At 41.4% G+C, this 17,133-nt stretch overlaps 1 protein-coding gene across 3 annotated transcripts in view; it reads right to left on the bottom strand.

Annotated features, from left to right (window-relative positions):
- Nucleotides 1-2,436: 2,436 nt before the first annotated feature.
- Nucleotides 2,437-17,133, bottom strand: part of ANKFN1 (ankyrin repeat and fibronectin type III domain containing 1) — a 71,107-nt gene continuing 56,410 nt past the window's right edge. For all 3 annotated transcript variants that reach the window (XM_012578604.5, XM_041719872.2, XM_030287227.4), the window contains 3 exons: nucleotides 16,079-16,245; nucleotides 12,659-12,878; nucleotides 2,437-10,500 (listed from right to left, as the gene is read on the bottom strand). In XM_012578604.5, the coding sequence (XP_012434058.5) occupies nucleotides 9,704-10,500; nucleotides 12,659-12,878; nucleotides 16,079-16,245 (1,184 nt within the window). In that variant the 3' untranslated portion in view covers nucleotides 2,437-9,703. The remainder of the gene's footprint in view (nucleotides 10,501-12,658; nucleotides 12,879-16,078; nucleotides 16,246-17,133) is intronic.

Below are 17,133 nucleotides of genomic sequence, written 5' to 3'. Positions count from 1 at the left end.
GCACACCCCGGGCTGTGCCACACCGGCCGTCGCGGCAGCGAAGGGCAGGCTCAGCCCGTGTCCGGTACCGAGCCCCAGCCGAGCCTTCTCAGGGCAAAGCTTTGTCCCTGCCGCAGGTTCGGTCGCCGCAGCGGCATCAGAGGCTCCGGGCTGCCGAGGTGTAAATCTGGTGTAAAGCTGTGCAGCTCTAGAACTGACCCGGCGGGCGTCACTTGAAGTTAGTTAGGACACACTGACTTAGGCTGGTAAAAATATATTTATCCTTCAATGAAGAGTAAGTGTTGCAAGGGGTGTCACGCTGATGTGGTGATTTATGGTAAGCCAGGATGGACTGGTGTCCTGCACTCCAGGCAAACCAGGAGTAAGCCAGGCGGACAGTGCTGCTGTGCTTTGCTGCCCGTGTTGGAGGAGAGGTCTGCAGTGCTGGGCATCAAAACTGGGCATCACCCTGCCAGGGCTTTTGTAAGATTCCCTTCTCTGGGTATCCAGGAGAGGGTAAGGCATGCTCAGCTTTGCAGCTGTGTATGGGTTTGGCCCATGGTATGGCCAGGTCTCATCACTGTCTGTGGGGATGGGCTGTGGAGCCAGTATGACAGGACAGGGCTGTGCATCTGAAGGCAAGCTGCAGAACCGGACTCGGGCTGGGACCACAAACGCCCGTGAAACGCTGCTTTGCATCCTCCCAAATAAAGCTGAAGAAGCGTGCGGGGGATGCATCCAGCTCTCTAAGGCAGGACGAGCAAGCAGTGTCTCTCCGTGGCTGCTCTATAACGTACCTGAAACAGCACTTGCAGCTGAGTCTGAATTTACGCTCAGTGCATCTTACATCTGGAGACAAGCAGCGTGCGGCTCGTGTGCTGGAGCCGGGCCAGGGTTAAGCCCCAGTAGTCAGAGCTGGATCCCTGGTAGCACTCGTGATGGGAGGTCAGGCGCAATGAAAGAGCCCTAGTCGTTTGAGAAGGAACACACCAGCACCTCTCCTGATGGGAGGTCAGGCACAGTGAGCAGGAGGGCCCCCCTCGTGCTGGCAGCTCCGTTCCAGTCTTTGGCTGGGCTCCAGAAGATTAAAATAGAGCCTTAGACTGTCCCCTCGGCAGCACTGCCAGCCAGAGCCCTGACAATCCTGGGGTTGTATTCAAACGTGAGTCCCTTGGGAGCGTGGGCTTTACCTTAACAGCTGAAGCACTGAGTAGGTCGGAGCAGGCAGGGTTGTTGCTCTTGTGACTCAGACTCGAGGAAGAGAGGGATCAGGATGGAGCCATGAGAGAGCAGGGGATCAGGACCAAACTACAAGGCATAGAAGGGGGAAAGAAGCAAGTGTGTCCCAGAAGAAAGCCTGAAAAAAACCCCTTGTTCTGCTGTGTCTGCGTTCAAAGCACATGTAGCCATGCAGGTTGGGCATTCCACTGTTCGAGCTCGAGTTCTGATTTAGTTCCTTTCTGTGACCATTTCAGGAAAAGAGAAGATAAATGAAAAAAAACCAGAACAATATTTTCCTTTCTCAAATATTTTGAAAAGCAATATGGGAAAAGACAAAGGCCATGCAGGTTTTTCTTGTGAAGAGCCCCCATGTAGGTGGAGAAATGTTCTGTTGTCCAGAAATGATCACTGCTGCGGGGAACAGGAGCCACGTTTCTGTGATGAAGGGCTTCAACAAAATGCCCAATTTTCAGAAGTGAGGGGCACTCCCAAGTACCACTAAACTCAGCAGAAGTGGCAGATGCTGGTGTTTCTTACAGAGGATGTTTCAACTCTTACAGAATTATTTATCACCATTTAAGGCATCCATACTTGAAATATTTTGCTACAGGATTATAAGGAAGTGATAACAAAGAGTGCCAGACAAAACATTTTGGCACTGATTTTTTCCCCCACCCCGAGAAATAAAATTTGGTTGAAATTTTGGAAGCATCTATTTTGAAAGTATCACATAGATTCAGTAAAAAGAATGCTGACATCACCAAATTCAAGTGATTTTGATATTTCAAGAAGAAGCATATATATTTACTGGTATTAAATAGTGTATGTCTTTAAATTTCTTTAATATTAGTTTGTAAGTCTTAAAAATTGCTGCTCCATTTATTATTCTTATGTCTGTAATTGTGTGTGCGTGAGCAGTGAGTGGATGATTCTACTTGATTGGTTTTGGCATAATAAAGATGAACTGGACAGTCAGAATAAAAAGTTGTTACTCTCACAGGCAAGAAAAAGAAGTCCTACTGATTAATTAGCACAAATTAATTAATATTTATTAGTTAAAACCTTTAAGAAAATAGAAACATTTTTATAGCCTTTTGCTAAAAGTTATATTTGTTAGAAGAAAGAGATTGAAAAAAGAAGTCTGAGGAGGAGAGGAGCAGCCTGGGGAAGAGAACAGTGAAGCTTATAAATGAAGGTTTTTTTTTGTGTGTTTTGAAAACAAACAAAAACCCCAAAGAAAACCCAAAGCTTTTATTTAAAGACAGAATGAAAAAATAAGTTAATAGTTTGCTCAGAGAGATGAGAGTTTATATAGGTCAATACACTGGAGTGGAACAGTGAAATGGGTATCTTTTGCTGTCAGAAGAGCGACTCAGAAACATGCCCAGAAAAGTTTGTAACTTCTTTCCAGTTGGTTTAAAAGCTTTTCAGTAATACAGCAGAGAACACAGAGGCAGGTACAGAACAGCACTGTCCTTCATGCAGACGTGTTGGAAACGTCTGGGGGAGCTGCACTGCTCACTCACTGATCTTCTGAGAGAAAGGAGAATCTCAGCTCGGGGCAAGCAAAACATACAAATAACCAGGCTCCAAAAATGCATGGTACATGCAAAATGCACCAGAGGAACTGAAGCACATGCGCACAAAAATCCTGCTTTGTCCTGCAGTGTTATCCCCAGTTAATTTCTTAGGTCACCGTACATGACTATTTACTTGCATTTGTTTTGGTTTTTTTTTTTTTTTTTTTTCTTTTTCTTTTTCTTTTACTAACTTAGTAAACATAGTACCAGTGTTTAAGTTTTGGAATTAAAAATCAGGGTAATGGAAGTGACAAACATGTTTTATCTTACATTTTGAGAATTATTTTGCTCTGCCAATTAACTCCACTTTGGCTGTGTTTTTGTTCAAATATTTTCCACGGGTGAAAATATCCAATATTAGTCCAGTGGCATGCTGTTATTTTTGAAGCTTGAATTGGGGATGTCACAGCTGAAATACAGACCATGGTCACTGCCACATGTACCTGTGCACAGGATGCTGATGCTGGGAGGATGCTGACAAGGAAACTGTGTCCCTCCTCTGCCACAAGCTGTGTGTGTGACCTTGGCCATGACACTTACTCCAGTTATGGCATCATCTGACTTTTAAACATGTTAAAACATTTAGCAGCCTGTCTATCTTTGAGAGCAGGTAAACTGTGACCCAGAGCAGAGCTCTTCCAGTTTGACTTTAGCATTCAAAACAGAGTTGTCCTTGTTTCCCTTACTTACGTACAGGAACACAGTTCCACACTGCATTAGAAGTGTCTTGCTTTGCTTTTTTGTGTACAAGAATACGTGAAAAAAATTCAATTTCTGTTGTCTTTTGTGGGAGGGTATTTTCACCCACAAACCTGGAAGCCATGCCTATTTCATTCAGGTTTCTGAATTAAAATAAAGATTTGGAGACCAGATTTGAAAGCTTGGCCTTAGAAAAAGTTACTTTCCAATAAAAATAAAATAATTCAAGGAGAAACACAAACTATGTTCAGATTTCCAGGGACTGCAAAGTTCACATATGGGGGTACTTGATGATGGTCAAACACAGTATTTTCCAAGAAATACTGTTTAAAGATTATGCACAAGTGCATGTGGTATTTAAGATCATGTGAGTGTACACACCAGCATTTCTCTGTCAATGAAGACTTGAAGTGCATAACTTTAGAAGATCACAGGAATAGTAGGAATGCAAGAGCAATTCAAGTCTTCTAAATCTTGAAAGAGCTGAGTTTCTATGATATTAGATCAAACAGAAAATCTATGTTAAGAACATTTTTATGACAATGATTCACTCAAACGTAAGATTTCTTTTACTAACTGATCTTTTTTTTTCTAAAATAGTATTTAATATCTGAAGTTATAAAAAATATTTGTAGTCCTGAAAATTATTTTTATTGTCTATTTTATGTACTATTCATGCCTCTTTCAGGAATTATTAAAGAAGCATGAGTCATACGGCACTCATTTACTCTTGGCTCATGGCCATCCTCAATATATATTTTGATTTTTTTCAAGCCATTCACAGGTACATATGCGTGAATATATTGTGTCAAGTCCCAAGCACACAGTTAGCGCAGCATACATTGTTCATCGAGATATTTACAAAGTTCTAGAGCACATAAAATTGTGCATTATTTTGTACCAAAATTTAAACGTTAACATACGCTTGGTTGCATATATAGAAACAAGTTACAATAAAAATCTCAACAAAGACAACCAATAAACAGCCAAATTGCTATGTACAAACAAGGCAGGAAGCAATTAAACACTGCCTCGCACATTTAGCTTAAATGACTTTTTCTCGGAGGGGAAAAAACAAACAACCCCTCTTCCCCTCCCCCAAGTCCCCAGTAACCCTATTAAGTCTTTGTTTTCATCAGCAAAATGACTGGAACTCCCATTGCATTCAGAAGGGGATTCATCTGTATAACATGGCAGAGAAACGTGGGCCCTGTTATAAGGGGCAAAAGTGAATTATGCAGCGAGGGATTCCTCCAGTACAGCTGGTGTCACACGGCGTGCTGGGCTCACTCCCTCAGCCCGGCTCCAGAATATCCCAGGGGAATATCCCAGGGGAATATTCTGAGATCAAACACCTTCTTTTGTCTTCCTTACACACATCATTTTTTACACCAGCAGAAATGTGCTGTTTTCATTGATGACTCCACTGGTCCAGGTCTCAGGTGACACAGAACTGTGTGCCAGGGTGTGCTGGTCTGTACATGGTCTGTACCTGACCCAGGTTCAGTGAAGCTACTGATTTACACTGGTGCAAAAGAACCTGGAGTGAGGACCAAGGACAACAGGACTGTGCCTAAACAGACCTTTACATAAAGTAAAACACAAAAGGTCTGTGCGTTCAGCTTCAAACCTGCTCAATAATTACTACAGTTCACAGTAATAAGGTAGATTAGTGCCACACCAGCTTCTCCAATGTCAGATCAGTTTCACATTGCTTTTCCAAGAAAGAAAATTAAAATAACAATAAACACAAAAAGTTTGTTTCTAGTTTTTGAAAAGCTACAGAGGTGGTTTTCTGTCACCTAGTGACAGCCAAGCTTAGTAATGCCTTCCCCTGTTATAGGCTGAATCTTGCCCAGGATGCTGTGGTGTGAAGAGACTGAGGAAGGCATTCCAGCCTGGCTCTTATTCACTCCAGAACCCAGGCTGAGAACCAGCTACTGGCTCAGAGCTCACAGACACCAGCACTGAGGAGAGGTGACCTCTAAGCTGGTGGGATCTCTCCAGCATCCAGCAGAGATGGGAGGGCTGCTCCAGAGCCTGCTCGGATCAATACGCGCCTCCTGGCTTTGCAGAAGTGTCTGAGCCAAGAGGGCTCTGGGAGGGCTCCAGGGAGGATGGGTGCCCTGCTGCCAGCTCCGGTGTGCCAGGGTCTGCCTTGGGGAATGCTGCCCTGCCTTCCTGCAAACAATATATGGGGCCAACAGCTCCCCTTCTCACTGCTGGGCATGATTCAGCCTTATGAATTCCACTTCATGCGATCAAAAGATAAATTACACTTACAAGTAAACCATTCTAATTACTTTATGCTTTTCTGTAGTGGAAAGATCAGAGACCCAACCTGATGAAATCTCCATTGTCTGAACATTCAGAGCCTGTTTACTGAAAATAGTTTTTGCTGATGGCAAAGTTCAACACCTTAGAGAAATTCAGAGTAAGTTCCCAAACTGTGTACCCTATTTTCAAATACACTATACATTTGTTGTTTGTAAGGCTGTATTGAGATTTTACATAACAGTCACAAGCCATGCATTTAAACACCTTAAAAGAGTTGACCAGCAACTTAATGCATTTCTTCATACCATGGAGAATTTAAAGATGCACTGTCTCTTTCCAAAGCATGAATATTCAGGATAAAATATTCCATCTCCCCTCTCCCCCTTTAATGTCTATAATTAAGAGCATTATTTTATAGATTTCTTTGTCTTAGTATGTAAAAAAATTCTCGTTGTAAATTAGTCTCTAAAACAAAGTAAAAAATACAAGCATTGGAAATAAGTGTTTGAGCCACAGGTGTCTTGACTGTCCATTTGCAGACTGCCTTTCTGTGGATGCAAGGAATTTTGACGTAAACCCTGCAGTTTACCTTTATCTCACTTCCTACCAGCAGAAACAGGAAAGATTGAGACCACTAAACAGGGAGATATCATCTACTTTTTTTTTTTTTTTTTTTCTGTAGAGTCATAATATTAAAGCACTATATTCTTTTCTAGCCAGAAAAGAAATAGGCTAGAAATAGGAGGGATTGGGTTCAGACCAGGAGAAAATATACTCCCTGAAAAATGCAGGACAAAAGTTCTGGTACCAGATAGATGAGTAAGAGAGACCCAGACATTGCAAAGCTCAAGTACCCTTTAGAGAGGAGAGCTGCAACTGATGCAAAGTGGGCACAGGCTCCTTTGAATGATTGATCTGCTGGCACTGGTGTGGTGCAGGCTCTGAGCCATGGCACTGCCCAGCTCTGTGCAAGAATTCTTGGAGGGCCACTCGAGCTCAGCCTGGAGAAAGGGTTCCCAGTAATTAAATGTCTGGATTCTTAATTTTAATTTGATTCTGGACTGTGAGCCTTTCTCAGCTCTACTCAGAAGAGTCACTGGTGGAGTCACTCTATGGAGTGGGGCTAACAGTGCTGTGCTGTGCATTTTCCAGGATTCTTTTCAATTGCTGAAGTTGCTAGTGAAATGTGTGTGAGATGTTCCTAGTGGAACTGCAGAAGGATTGTGATTTGTATTATGGCAATACTTAAGGCACTGCTTTCTACTGTTTATTTACCTCTGAGTGTTCACTACTATTCTTCTAAGGAGACTCAAAATAGGTAGGGATAGCCATTTTGAACAAGGAACATGTCTTTTTACCTATAGATAAGTCAGTGCTTTATAGCCAGAAGTATTTAAACCCAGAACTATCAATTAGTATTTTGACTATTAAAGTTTGTGGAAGAACCTCAGTCTGGAGGCAGTAGATCAAGGAAGCACATCCCGTTGGCCATCAGCTAAACACTACTTCCACAGCAAGGTTAAAATTAGGACAGGATAGATTTTGGCTAGTATTTGCACCCCCAGAGTCAAATTTCATCTCAGCACAGAAAATTATGATGAAGTCAAGGCCTTCCTACCAGTAGAGAATTCAGTCCTTTATTAACTACATGACTGCTTCTGGAAAGGTCCAGCAGCAGGAGCAGACAAGAGATTTTTACATCCTTATCTCACCAGCAGTGTGTGCCTCTCTGCTGGAGATTTTGCTGCTTCTTGCCCTCATTGTTCCTGATAAGCCAGAAAAAAGTGAGGTGGATTTCATTTAGGAACATCTTGTCTTTCACTTCCTGCAAAACCATATGGTCTCAGTGTATGATTATTTTATTGTTTAATAGTTTTATGGCAGTTTTCTTTAGAGGCAAAACAGATTAGGGGAGCCCAGGTGAGGTGCTGGACACTGGGAAACTGTGGTTTATTATTTTGGTTCTGCACAGGAGCATTACATTGTTTGTCTCTCCCTGGTGAAAAGCCTTCTGCTAATAAACAGAATCTAAAGCCTTCTGCTAATAAACAGAATGTAACCCCCTGTGAGTGCCCTCAGTGACAGTCAGACATCTCTGCTTGGCTCTGTGGTGAGTCAGGCATTCCCCATCCCCAGTTCCATACAATGTGTGCCCTTCTAGCTGCAAATGGGCACTGACACTGCTGCTCCCCCTGCATCTTCTCACCCACAGGAATTTTTGGTGTGAGTCTCATCCAAACTCTGTGGGAGTGAATGGAAGTCTTTCCATCCTCACTTTGGGTCAGGTAATGAATGACTACTTTTGGTGCAAAAAGTTAACTTCCTGCTCCCAAAAAGAGAAGTTACAAATGTAATTCCCTTATAGAAAATTTCTGCCCTTCCTATCACTGCAAAGACTCTTCTTGGCTTCCACATACTGAACAAGCATAAAATAGTGAATAACATTTATTTTTGAATTTATGGATTGAGTTCGCAGGGATTTTAATAGCACTGGGGTTATGGAAGTGCTATTTTAATAAGGACCACAGATCATGGGCCCAAATCCTTACCTTTACCTCAAGGACTTGTAAACTCAACTATTTAACTCAAATCTCTTTATTGGGGGCCTTAGAATGTATCCACCTGGAGGCTGGAAAACTGAAAGGTAGAAGGCTACACAAACACAGAGTGAGGGAATTTAACCAGCAGGAATGTGGCCTATAAAATTAAACTTCAAGAACTGTTTAAGAAAATTAAAGCTTGTGCAACAGCTGGGGTTTCTCTACACATTAGTTCATTTCTTAGTAACTCCAGTGTTACGGTTCTTATAGATTATAGAAATTTATAATACAGATTTCATTTTTGAGATTATCTTCTGTAGTGCTTATTGTGGTTGCAAAGGACAAAATGCTGACACACTCTAATTTGCTTTTACACAATACAGCAAGATTCCAACCTCCTTATCACATTAGTATTTATTAGGGCCCAAAGAAAAAAAATCTTACACTCAAACTGCACCCCAAACTTTCCTAATCTGAATATCCAGAATATCCCAGCTTCCAACATAGTGATCAAATACCCCTGGAGTTTATGGCGAATATTCAGGAATAAAAATAGTGGTGTTTCTTTCCAATGGTTGTATGAGAGTGATGCCAATGCAACAAAATGTGCTCTTGTTTGAAGAGGAGAAGAAAAGAAAAACTTTGCTTCAATCTCACATCCACCCTGCATATTATTTGTCTAGAACCTGGCCTCATTCTGCCTGTTCTTGGCCTCAAAGGTTCATCTCCTGAGCTTTTAAATTAACTTGCTGCTTAAATCAGTTGAAATCTAAGCTCCTGAAAAAACAATTGTGATAATTATGTCAGGCTCTGACAGCATTCAGAGATGGTGTTGATTACATTTTCTAGATCTTGAATTGATTTTGAGTTCTTTAGGTGGCTAGAAACTCTGGGTTATCTGTGTTACTAGACGAGTTAGTATTTCAGCTATAGCCAACCTAAATTCATTCAAGAAAAGCTGAAAAGTAGAAAAAATTGCAGGAGGTGGTGGGAAACAAGTTAATAGACTTTTAGGACACAGTCCTAACATAAGGACACCAAGGATGTTACAACTTCTGATAAATTGCAGGCAGAATCACTCATGCTTAAAATTTTGCATGCTCAGAGCAACATGGACATGAAGAGACCTGCAAAACTGATTACTCAATTGCACATTGTTATATGGTGACTCTTATGACTCTATCTGCAAAGCTGCAGATGCCAGTAATAACAATGCTCATTTCATGACAGATACCTCTGTGTGACCAGAAATCTGGTGATGAAGTCAAAAGATTAGGATTCTTTAGAGTGGCACAAGTTGCCATTTCAGGAGCTGGATTTTTACCAGTGTCTTGAAAGTATGGCCATATTTTGAAAGTATGCTCATATCTCATGTGGGGTGATGGGAAGCAGTGCAGGATTCCGGGGTTAAAGAGTGCTGCTGAAAACTTCTGGGACAGCAGAACCTGACTGCTCCTCTGGCCCAGTGATCTGTTGCATAGCACTGTGCACATCCGTGTGTTCTATAGACTCCGTGCTCACTGCCCAGGACTCACCCTCTTCATCCAGAAATGTTGTTCCATAAGGCTGCACATGTATCCTATGGACATCCTGCCTTGGTTCCTCATACTTGCCTTTCCCATCCTCTGGAAGGCTGGATGCGTGAGGTACGAAAGTGCTCCGAGACCCGTCGATGGCAGTCGTCACCTGCTCGCTGGAGGTAGGGTCTTGTGACAAATCTGGAGATCTCATGAGATGCTGGGTGTAGACACCTTCTGACAGAGAGCCCGCCTGAGTCTCGCTGTGCACGCGCAGCCAGCGGTGCTGCCGGCTGAAGTAGTTGTAATGCTGGTGTTTCCCCAACTTCTTTTTCCCTAAAAAGCCCAATGGCTGCTTGGAGCTGGAGGACTTGTCCGTGGTTTTTGGTGTAAGTCCTGACATTGTCAGACTGCTCATCTGCTCTGTGCAACATTCAGCACCGGTGTCCAAGGCACCACACTCTGTCAGGCCTTCCCTCAGCGCCAGGCAGGGCTTCATGTCGTGGGCTTGGAGCACGTTGGGCGCGCTGCCACCCAGGCCACTGCCAGCCTGCTGGGAGATGTCCTGGGACGAGGAGTAAATCAGGTCTGACTCCCTTGGGCTCAAGGCATCGCTGGAGTCGTAGTCGCTGTCGGTTGGGAGGAACACCTCGGAGCAGCCTTCTTCATCTGAGCAGGGCTGGGAGTCTGCAAGGAGAACTGGTTAACTCACAAGGCAAGCTCAGCAGAGACATGGCTTCACTGTCATTTATGTGGTTTTGTCCTAATTTTAAATCTCCAGCGCTGGCAATGTGTGTGTGTTTCCTCTGTGAAATTGCCACAGGCCGAGGTGACAGCAAAGGCAGTCAGGGAGGATTTGTTAGGGAGAGCCACAGATATGTTAGACAGGTGGTGGCAGAATTAGGAAAACCAGAAAGAATTAATTTATTATGTTAAAGATGGGGAAAAAAAATTTGAATTGGGATTAAGTTCTGAGAGGATATGTTTTCTTTTATCTTGCTTTCACTAAATTTCATAGACATGGAGATTTGTGAGAGAGAAAATCTCTAATCCAGGTTCTGTTTTTATTAAAGATATCAGTTAAGTTACTCTAGATTTATATCTCTGTAATGCTGAGCAGTGTGCAACTATAAGTGTGGTAAGAGGATCAAGGCACAATGTGGAGGTTGATAAATAAAAACTGCCCTTTTTGCCATCAGGTGCATTGTGTGTTCAAATCCAAAACAGACACACAGAATTTGAATGCGAATTTGTGGACCAAATCTCACACTGGCACTGAAATTGCTGCCGTCTTTTGTCCTCAGAAGGATCAATAAGAAAATGAATAGTGGCATGTGTGATAGGATAGATTGATGCTCCATTGCCCTGAATAGTTTATCTTAAATTCCGGGAATTAAACATTGATTTTATGCAGTGCTGACTGTTCACTTGGAGCTTGTGTAAATTACCACAGAGCCCAGTACCAATGAATCCAGGGTGTGCAGGACAAGATAAAACTGCAGTTTGCACTGTACCAGAGCCAAGGATTATTCAGTATTCATGGTCTGTAATACAGGGAAAAACAGCTCAGGGAGGGGTGCTGAGAAGGAACACCACTGTATAATGGAGTGGAGCAGAGCACCAGCCTCTTCAGGTTTCTTTTCTTTAGCCTCATGAAATCTAATTAGAATAGATTTATTAATTTTCCTTAACTGTATAAAACTGCCAATTTGAAAAAACCCCAAATTATTATTACTGCAATGGTCATGGCAGTTGTTTAATGCAGCATCTGTTGCTTTTGTTTCTACTGTTTCATTTACTTGTTGCTTAAAGGCAGCTCAGCAGAATGATGGTTTATTTTTTCCTCCAAAGTCCTTATTCTGTTAGCAAAAAGGGTGTTACTGTTTCATTTGCTTCATCTTTATTTCCTATTATCCATTTCTTTCATCAGTTTAATTTTCTGGCTATGCAGTGAAGTAACAATGGTCAGTGAGGTGGGTACATATTTGTGTAATTCAAAATACTTCTCTAAAACACTGAAAACTCTGAGAGGTGTGTGAAAATAGTGGTTAAACTGGACTATTGGCACTAAAAGTTGCTCTATCATAACAAAGCAAGAGGGTCATGAGAAATAATTGCTGCAAAATAGAGGAACACTGAAAGCCTGGAAAGAAAATGGCTGTAATACCTCAGAAATAGAAGATTGCAAATGAAAACTTTGGAAAAATTTGAGTTAGATTCTGTCAAATTAATGAAAACTGGGGAAGAAGAATAGATACATGAGTGATGAGGATGGGTCAATAGCTTTTGCTAACAATTCATGTCTCATCAGTCTAACAAAACTCTGAATGTGTGCACAGTTAATACACAGCCATCGTCAGAGCTCTGAAGAGCTTTTGATAATGTTCTTTACCATAGGCTCTGCAGATGTAATTGGGACAAAGAGAAAGCTCCTCCATATAACAGAGCAGCTTGTTGGTGTAGGCAAAAAATGAAGCAGTCAGCTTTCACCGTGGATGGATTTTACTGGAAATCTGGACATCGTGGAGAAGCCAGTGATAGCACTTGTCCCTTCCAACCTGTTCATTAAATGATCTGGAACAGTGAGGTGACAAAGTTGGCTGATGATGAGCAGTTATTCTGACTAGCTGAAAGTAAAAAATGATTGTAAAGATTATAGAAGGATCTCAGTATACTGAGTGATGATGGTAAAATTATTGTTAAAATAATGATTGGTAAAATGATTGCTAAAATACCTTGACAGGTACGGGAAAAATTTACTCCTTTTATGAAAAGACATACAAGAAATGTTATAATTAAAAATGAGTTCAAAGAGTGCTTGGTAAACAAAGAAAAGTTCTCTTACCACTCACTGCTTTTCTTCTCTGGATTCTAGGCTCAGGAGAAGGGGGAGGTGAAGGAAGACAATCTAGATGTGAAGAGGTGGAGCTCATTTTTTTTTGAGGACGTTCTTCTGAAAGATCCACAAGCTTCCTTATGGGCAGGCCTGCTGCTGGCTGCTTGTATCTTGCATACTGCAGTGCTTCTGTGATCCATCTCATGTCCCTCCAGATCTCATCAATTTGCTGTGAAGAAAACAATAGTGACAAACTACAGCTAAGTATGAGTATTAATTCTGCTTAAGTGTGTACTTTTTCAAGTGCCCAAGTAAGTCTGTAGTCACTGCCAAGAGAGAGCAGCATGATCCTCCAAAAGAGCATTTAGATTGAGGAGGTCTGAAATTATTTTGGTTAAGAGGTACCTCAATTAAGAATGTGCATTTTTAGGAGGGGTGAATCCAAACCTAAAGTTTGACATGGAAAGAAAATGAAAATTGTATTTTGATGGAGTAAAAATTTGATCAGTTTGCAGCACACCTGGAAGTTGGTTTGATTCTGTACTGGAATAAAAGTGAGACTTCTGGAACAGCTTTGCAAACCCAGCCCAAAGCAATTGCTCAGATCAGACCTAGTTTTTAACAAAGAACATACTCATGTGCAGATACATATATGGAGGGCAGAAGCCCAACTATGAGCCAAACTGCAGTTTCTCCCTTTCCATTTTAGTCTGCATACATTTTAAAAGCATAAACCTACACAAAAGCAGTTCTAAGACATGCCTTTTGATGGCAATAAGGGACAAGTGCCCAAATCAATAGCAGGATGTAGGTTTGCGTATCTCTGCAGAGAGGAAAGGTGATGTTTAATGTGGGTCTGAAGAGTGTTTTGATAATGGAACACTTTCAAAGTTTTTTAACACCTTCTTCAAGACAGTCAAGATCTTTGATGGCTGAGTAAATGTTGCAACCATCAAATGACAGTAGCTGTGAGTAAATACCCTCCTGCTGCAGTGTCCTTTCTAGAACATCCCTTACACTTTTCCTTCAGAAGGTTCTGAATTTCAAGTGAGCCTTCCTATTAATATTGCAGTGTTTGAGGGAAGCTGATTTGCAGTTACACAAGCTAGCTACATTCTGCAAGAATGCAGTGAGAGTTGTGGGTCAGTAATGGAGAGGCAAAAGTGAGGGGTACCCTGTGCAGTGACAGTTGTCTGCTAGGGGAGTGCCAGAGGGATCAGGGAGTGCCAGAGGGGTCAGAGAGCCTGCAGGCTGGTATTTGAAGATGACTTCTCTTAGCTGGAGATACTTCACAAAATGCATATTCAAAGTGTGATATTTACTCCCAAGGGATACTGTAGATGCCAGACTTGCTGGGGTAGTTCCTGATGAACTGTGTTGGAGGCAGGATAGCTGGGCAGCTGGATCTTGGTTTTGACCTAGTATGGCCATTTTTGTGTAAAGGTGAAATCCTGACTCCAATGATGTCAGTGCAAGCCTGGCCACTGAGTTAATTTGAGCTAAGAATACACATCAATAAGAATAGCAAATGGTTCAGAGATTAATTCATAATCCTGCATAATTTCAAGACTTCAGTGTAGCCCCATGAAGAGAATTACAGTTAGCAAACATCTCACCTATTTGATTTTAGAGATTTTATACATCCTTTCTGTGATCCTCCCTCAACCCCAAACAAGAACCATCCTGCATGCAGTTTACTAAAATGCAAATCCTGTTGGTTTTCCCCCTGCTGCTGTTCTTCAGGACATTGTAATGAACGGTGGTTCTTTTACAATTTAGGAACATTTGAAGCATTACATGATATAAATTACAGTGTAACTTCTGTTTTAGTTTAAGTGTCCGTAGATTTCTTTCCTTTCTCTGTAACATTCTGGTAAAGACTCCAAGTACCTTACATTCTGGTTGGGGTTTTTTTCAAGAATTTTTACTTTTCAGTTGCCCTCTGACTCCTTTTCAGAACTGCATTTATATAGACTCCCTTGCTCTTTACAATGTTTGGTTTGTGTAGTGACTTCAACACTGTCTTAGATCTGGGATCACACAAATGCTCTTGCGGTTTCGTGGTCACCACTGAAGATTGTGGTATGTGGTAGGCAGAGATATTTTTGCCAATAGGTGGAATACAGCTGGTTTTCATTTGAGAGGAAACCTGACAAGCCTAATACACTGTCACAATAATTCAGCACAAAACACTGAAGTTTAAAATGTTCTCCCATATTTTCCCAGCATAGATATGTGACTCAAACACTTTGGAGAAGAAGAACACAGAATTGTCTATATAGGACCTGCATATTAGTATAAAAGTGCTTGGGTTTGATGTGAAGGATAAACATTTTCCAAATTCTCCTACAGACTGCAAGAATGATAGATTTTCTGAGTGTGAGAATGGGAGATGACTGAGAGTGGAAGTACAATGGATCTTCCCTCTCTACCCTGCTGCAGGTTGCCAAAAACTCCAAGTGGACAAGGCAAAGGGGATCTGCATGCAGAACAAAGAGAAATAGAAATCTTTATCCTTTTGTTCTTAACTATGGAGGGCCAAACATCTTGTCAATGGTATAAATGGTGTCTTGGCCCTTATTCCAACAGAAGATAGCTTGAATATTAAGAATATAGAGCTGTAAAGTTATTTGCATCTCTCTTGTAGAAAGACAGGTCAACCATGCCTGTAGATATACTCTGCAAAAGTAATGAGCTTTATAAATAACCAATTGTCAAAATCATTTGCAGAAGGACAGGCTTTGCGGTGCTGCACAATGGAGTTGCTGTTCAAAGAGCCCTGAGTTGAGTAGGTAAAGCCTTGATTTTGGAGCAGTAGAGGAAAATCAGGATGAGGGACAGAGAACAAGCAAATTGGACAAGTATGGTAACACTGGTGATCCTCCTTCACTGGAGGACTGAAGCAGTGCCACTGCATGGTGCCAGGCTCAGCTGCTTTTAGGGTCAGCTTGACATCTGAAATGCAGAGCTGTGTTCCTGAGTGTGATATTGTTGGTGGAGATTGTCTCCACAACCTAGTCTGAATTTTCATTTAAATTTTTTTAATTGCCACATTATCGTGGTGAAAAATGTCCCCAGTTCATACAGACAAAGAAAAACTCTTACACAAACGAATGCCCAGACATGGTGCTAGCTTACCTCACATTAGATGGGAGGGAGTTTTACAAGCAGACTGACACATTTCTTTATAACAGTCTAGTATAACTGTCATTTGATTTTACCCATAAAAATCCTTCTATAAAAGCAACAACTAAGGAAAGCATGTTCTGGGTTTGAATTTCATAAAAACAGAATTGCACTTTTGATACAACTGCTCTTTTTATGATGTCTGTGAATAATTCTCCATTTAGATTTCAAATTACAGCCCCATGCAATTTTTAAGAAAGCCACCTTAAAATCTCCTTGGAATAGTCAGAAACAGACTATTACCTGTATGTAGTCTATAACTTGCTGGTGTCTTTGTTTGGCTGCAGCGACTTCACTGTCTGAAATTGCTTCCCTCAGGGACTGCTGGGTTTTCAGAGAGTCCAGCTCTATGACAGCAGAAAGGCGGCAATACAGGCTTATAAATTTTTCCTTGTAACAGCAAAAATGAGCTGTGAAAAAACCAAGTGCAAAGGAAAATTGTTACATTCTGGTTATGAAATATGAAATACTTAGCTTTCAGAACACAATTTTTATTAAATATAGTAACTAACTATGGATGGGTTTCTTTCAGCTAGAAATGAATAATACAGGCTTCAGTTCTCTCATTTACACTGGATTTACTCTGTGTCTCCACTGATTTCAAAAGAGTAATTTCTAATTACATCTAAGTGAAGGGATAATCAGGTCCATAGTGTGCAGCTCCAGGGGCTATCTTGCCCTTGATAGCTTTAATCAGAAAGGCTATTTCTGAGGCTTTTATAGCTCATCATTTCTTTTATCAAGGAAATAGTGACATGGCTGGAAAATGAAACTAATATTTAATATTTTTAAATTAAGTATTTCAGAATGAAACAATTAAAAAATTAATTTTGAAGGCAGGTAACTTTCTCTTGGGCTATGCTGTCTTAAATCAGGAACTTCAATGTAAATGACTCAGCAGGAAAAGCATTGCACTGATATCACAGTTTGTTGGAAATAATTAAAACTCTTTTAGGTGTTACCACACATCATCCTCTGAACGCTCCTGCAGAAGGGTGACACAGAAAGTTCAGACATGACCTCTTGCTTTGTGTAATTTGACTTTGGAGCAGCACAGAGGTAACAGAAACAGAATAGCTACAGTGCCACGGAGCTTTGCAAATGTCATTTTACCTGGTGTGTTCAAGTTACATTATTCCAGAACCTGCCAGTGTTCAGGCAAAACTGAGCAGTTACCACTGCAAATGGCAGTGCAGACGTACTGAAACTTGCTGAGGGAGAGCAAGTTTTCAGAAATACTTCCCCATTCATTGGTGCTGCAGTAAATGCACACATACAGCATGATCTTGTTAGAGCAG

Source organism: Taeniopygia guttata, chromosome 18, assembly GCF_048771995.1.
Source record: "Taeniopygia guttata chromosome 18, bTaeGut7.mat, whole genome shotgun sequence".
Taxonomy (NCBI): domain Eukaryota; kingdom Metazoa; phylum Chordata; class Aves; order Passeriformes; family Estrildidae; genus Taeniopygia; species Taeniopygia guttata.
The sequence above is the reverse complement of the archived record's forward strand: the minus strand, read 5'-3'. Positions and strand labels throughout refer to the sequence as shown.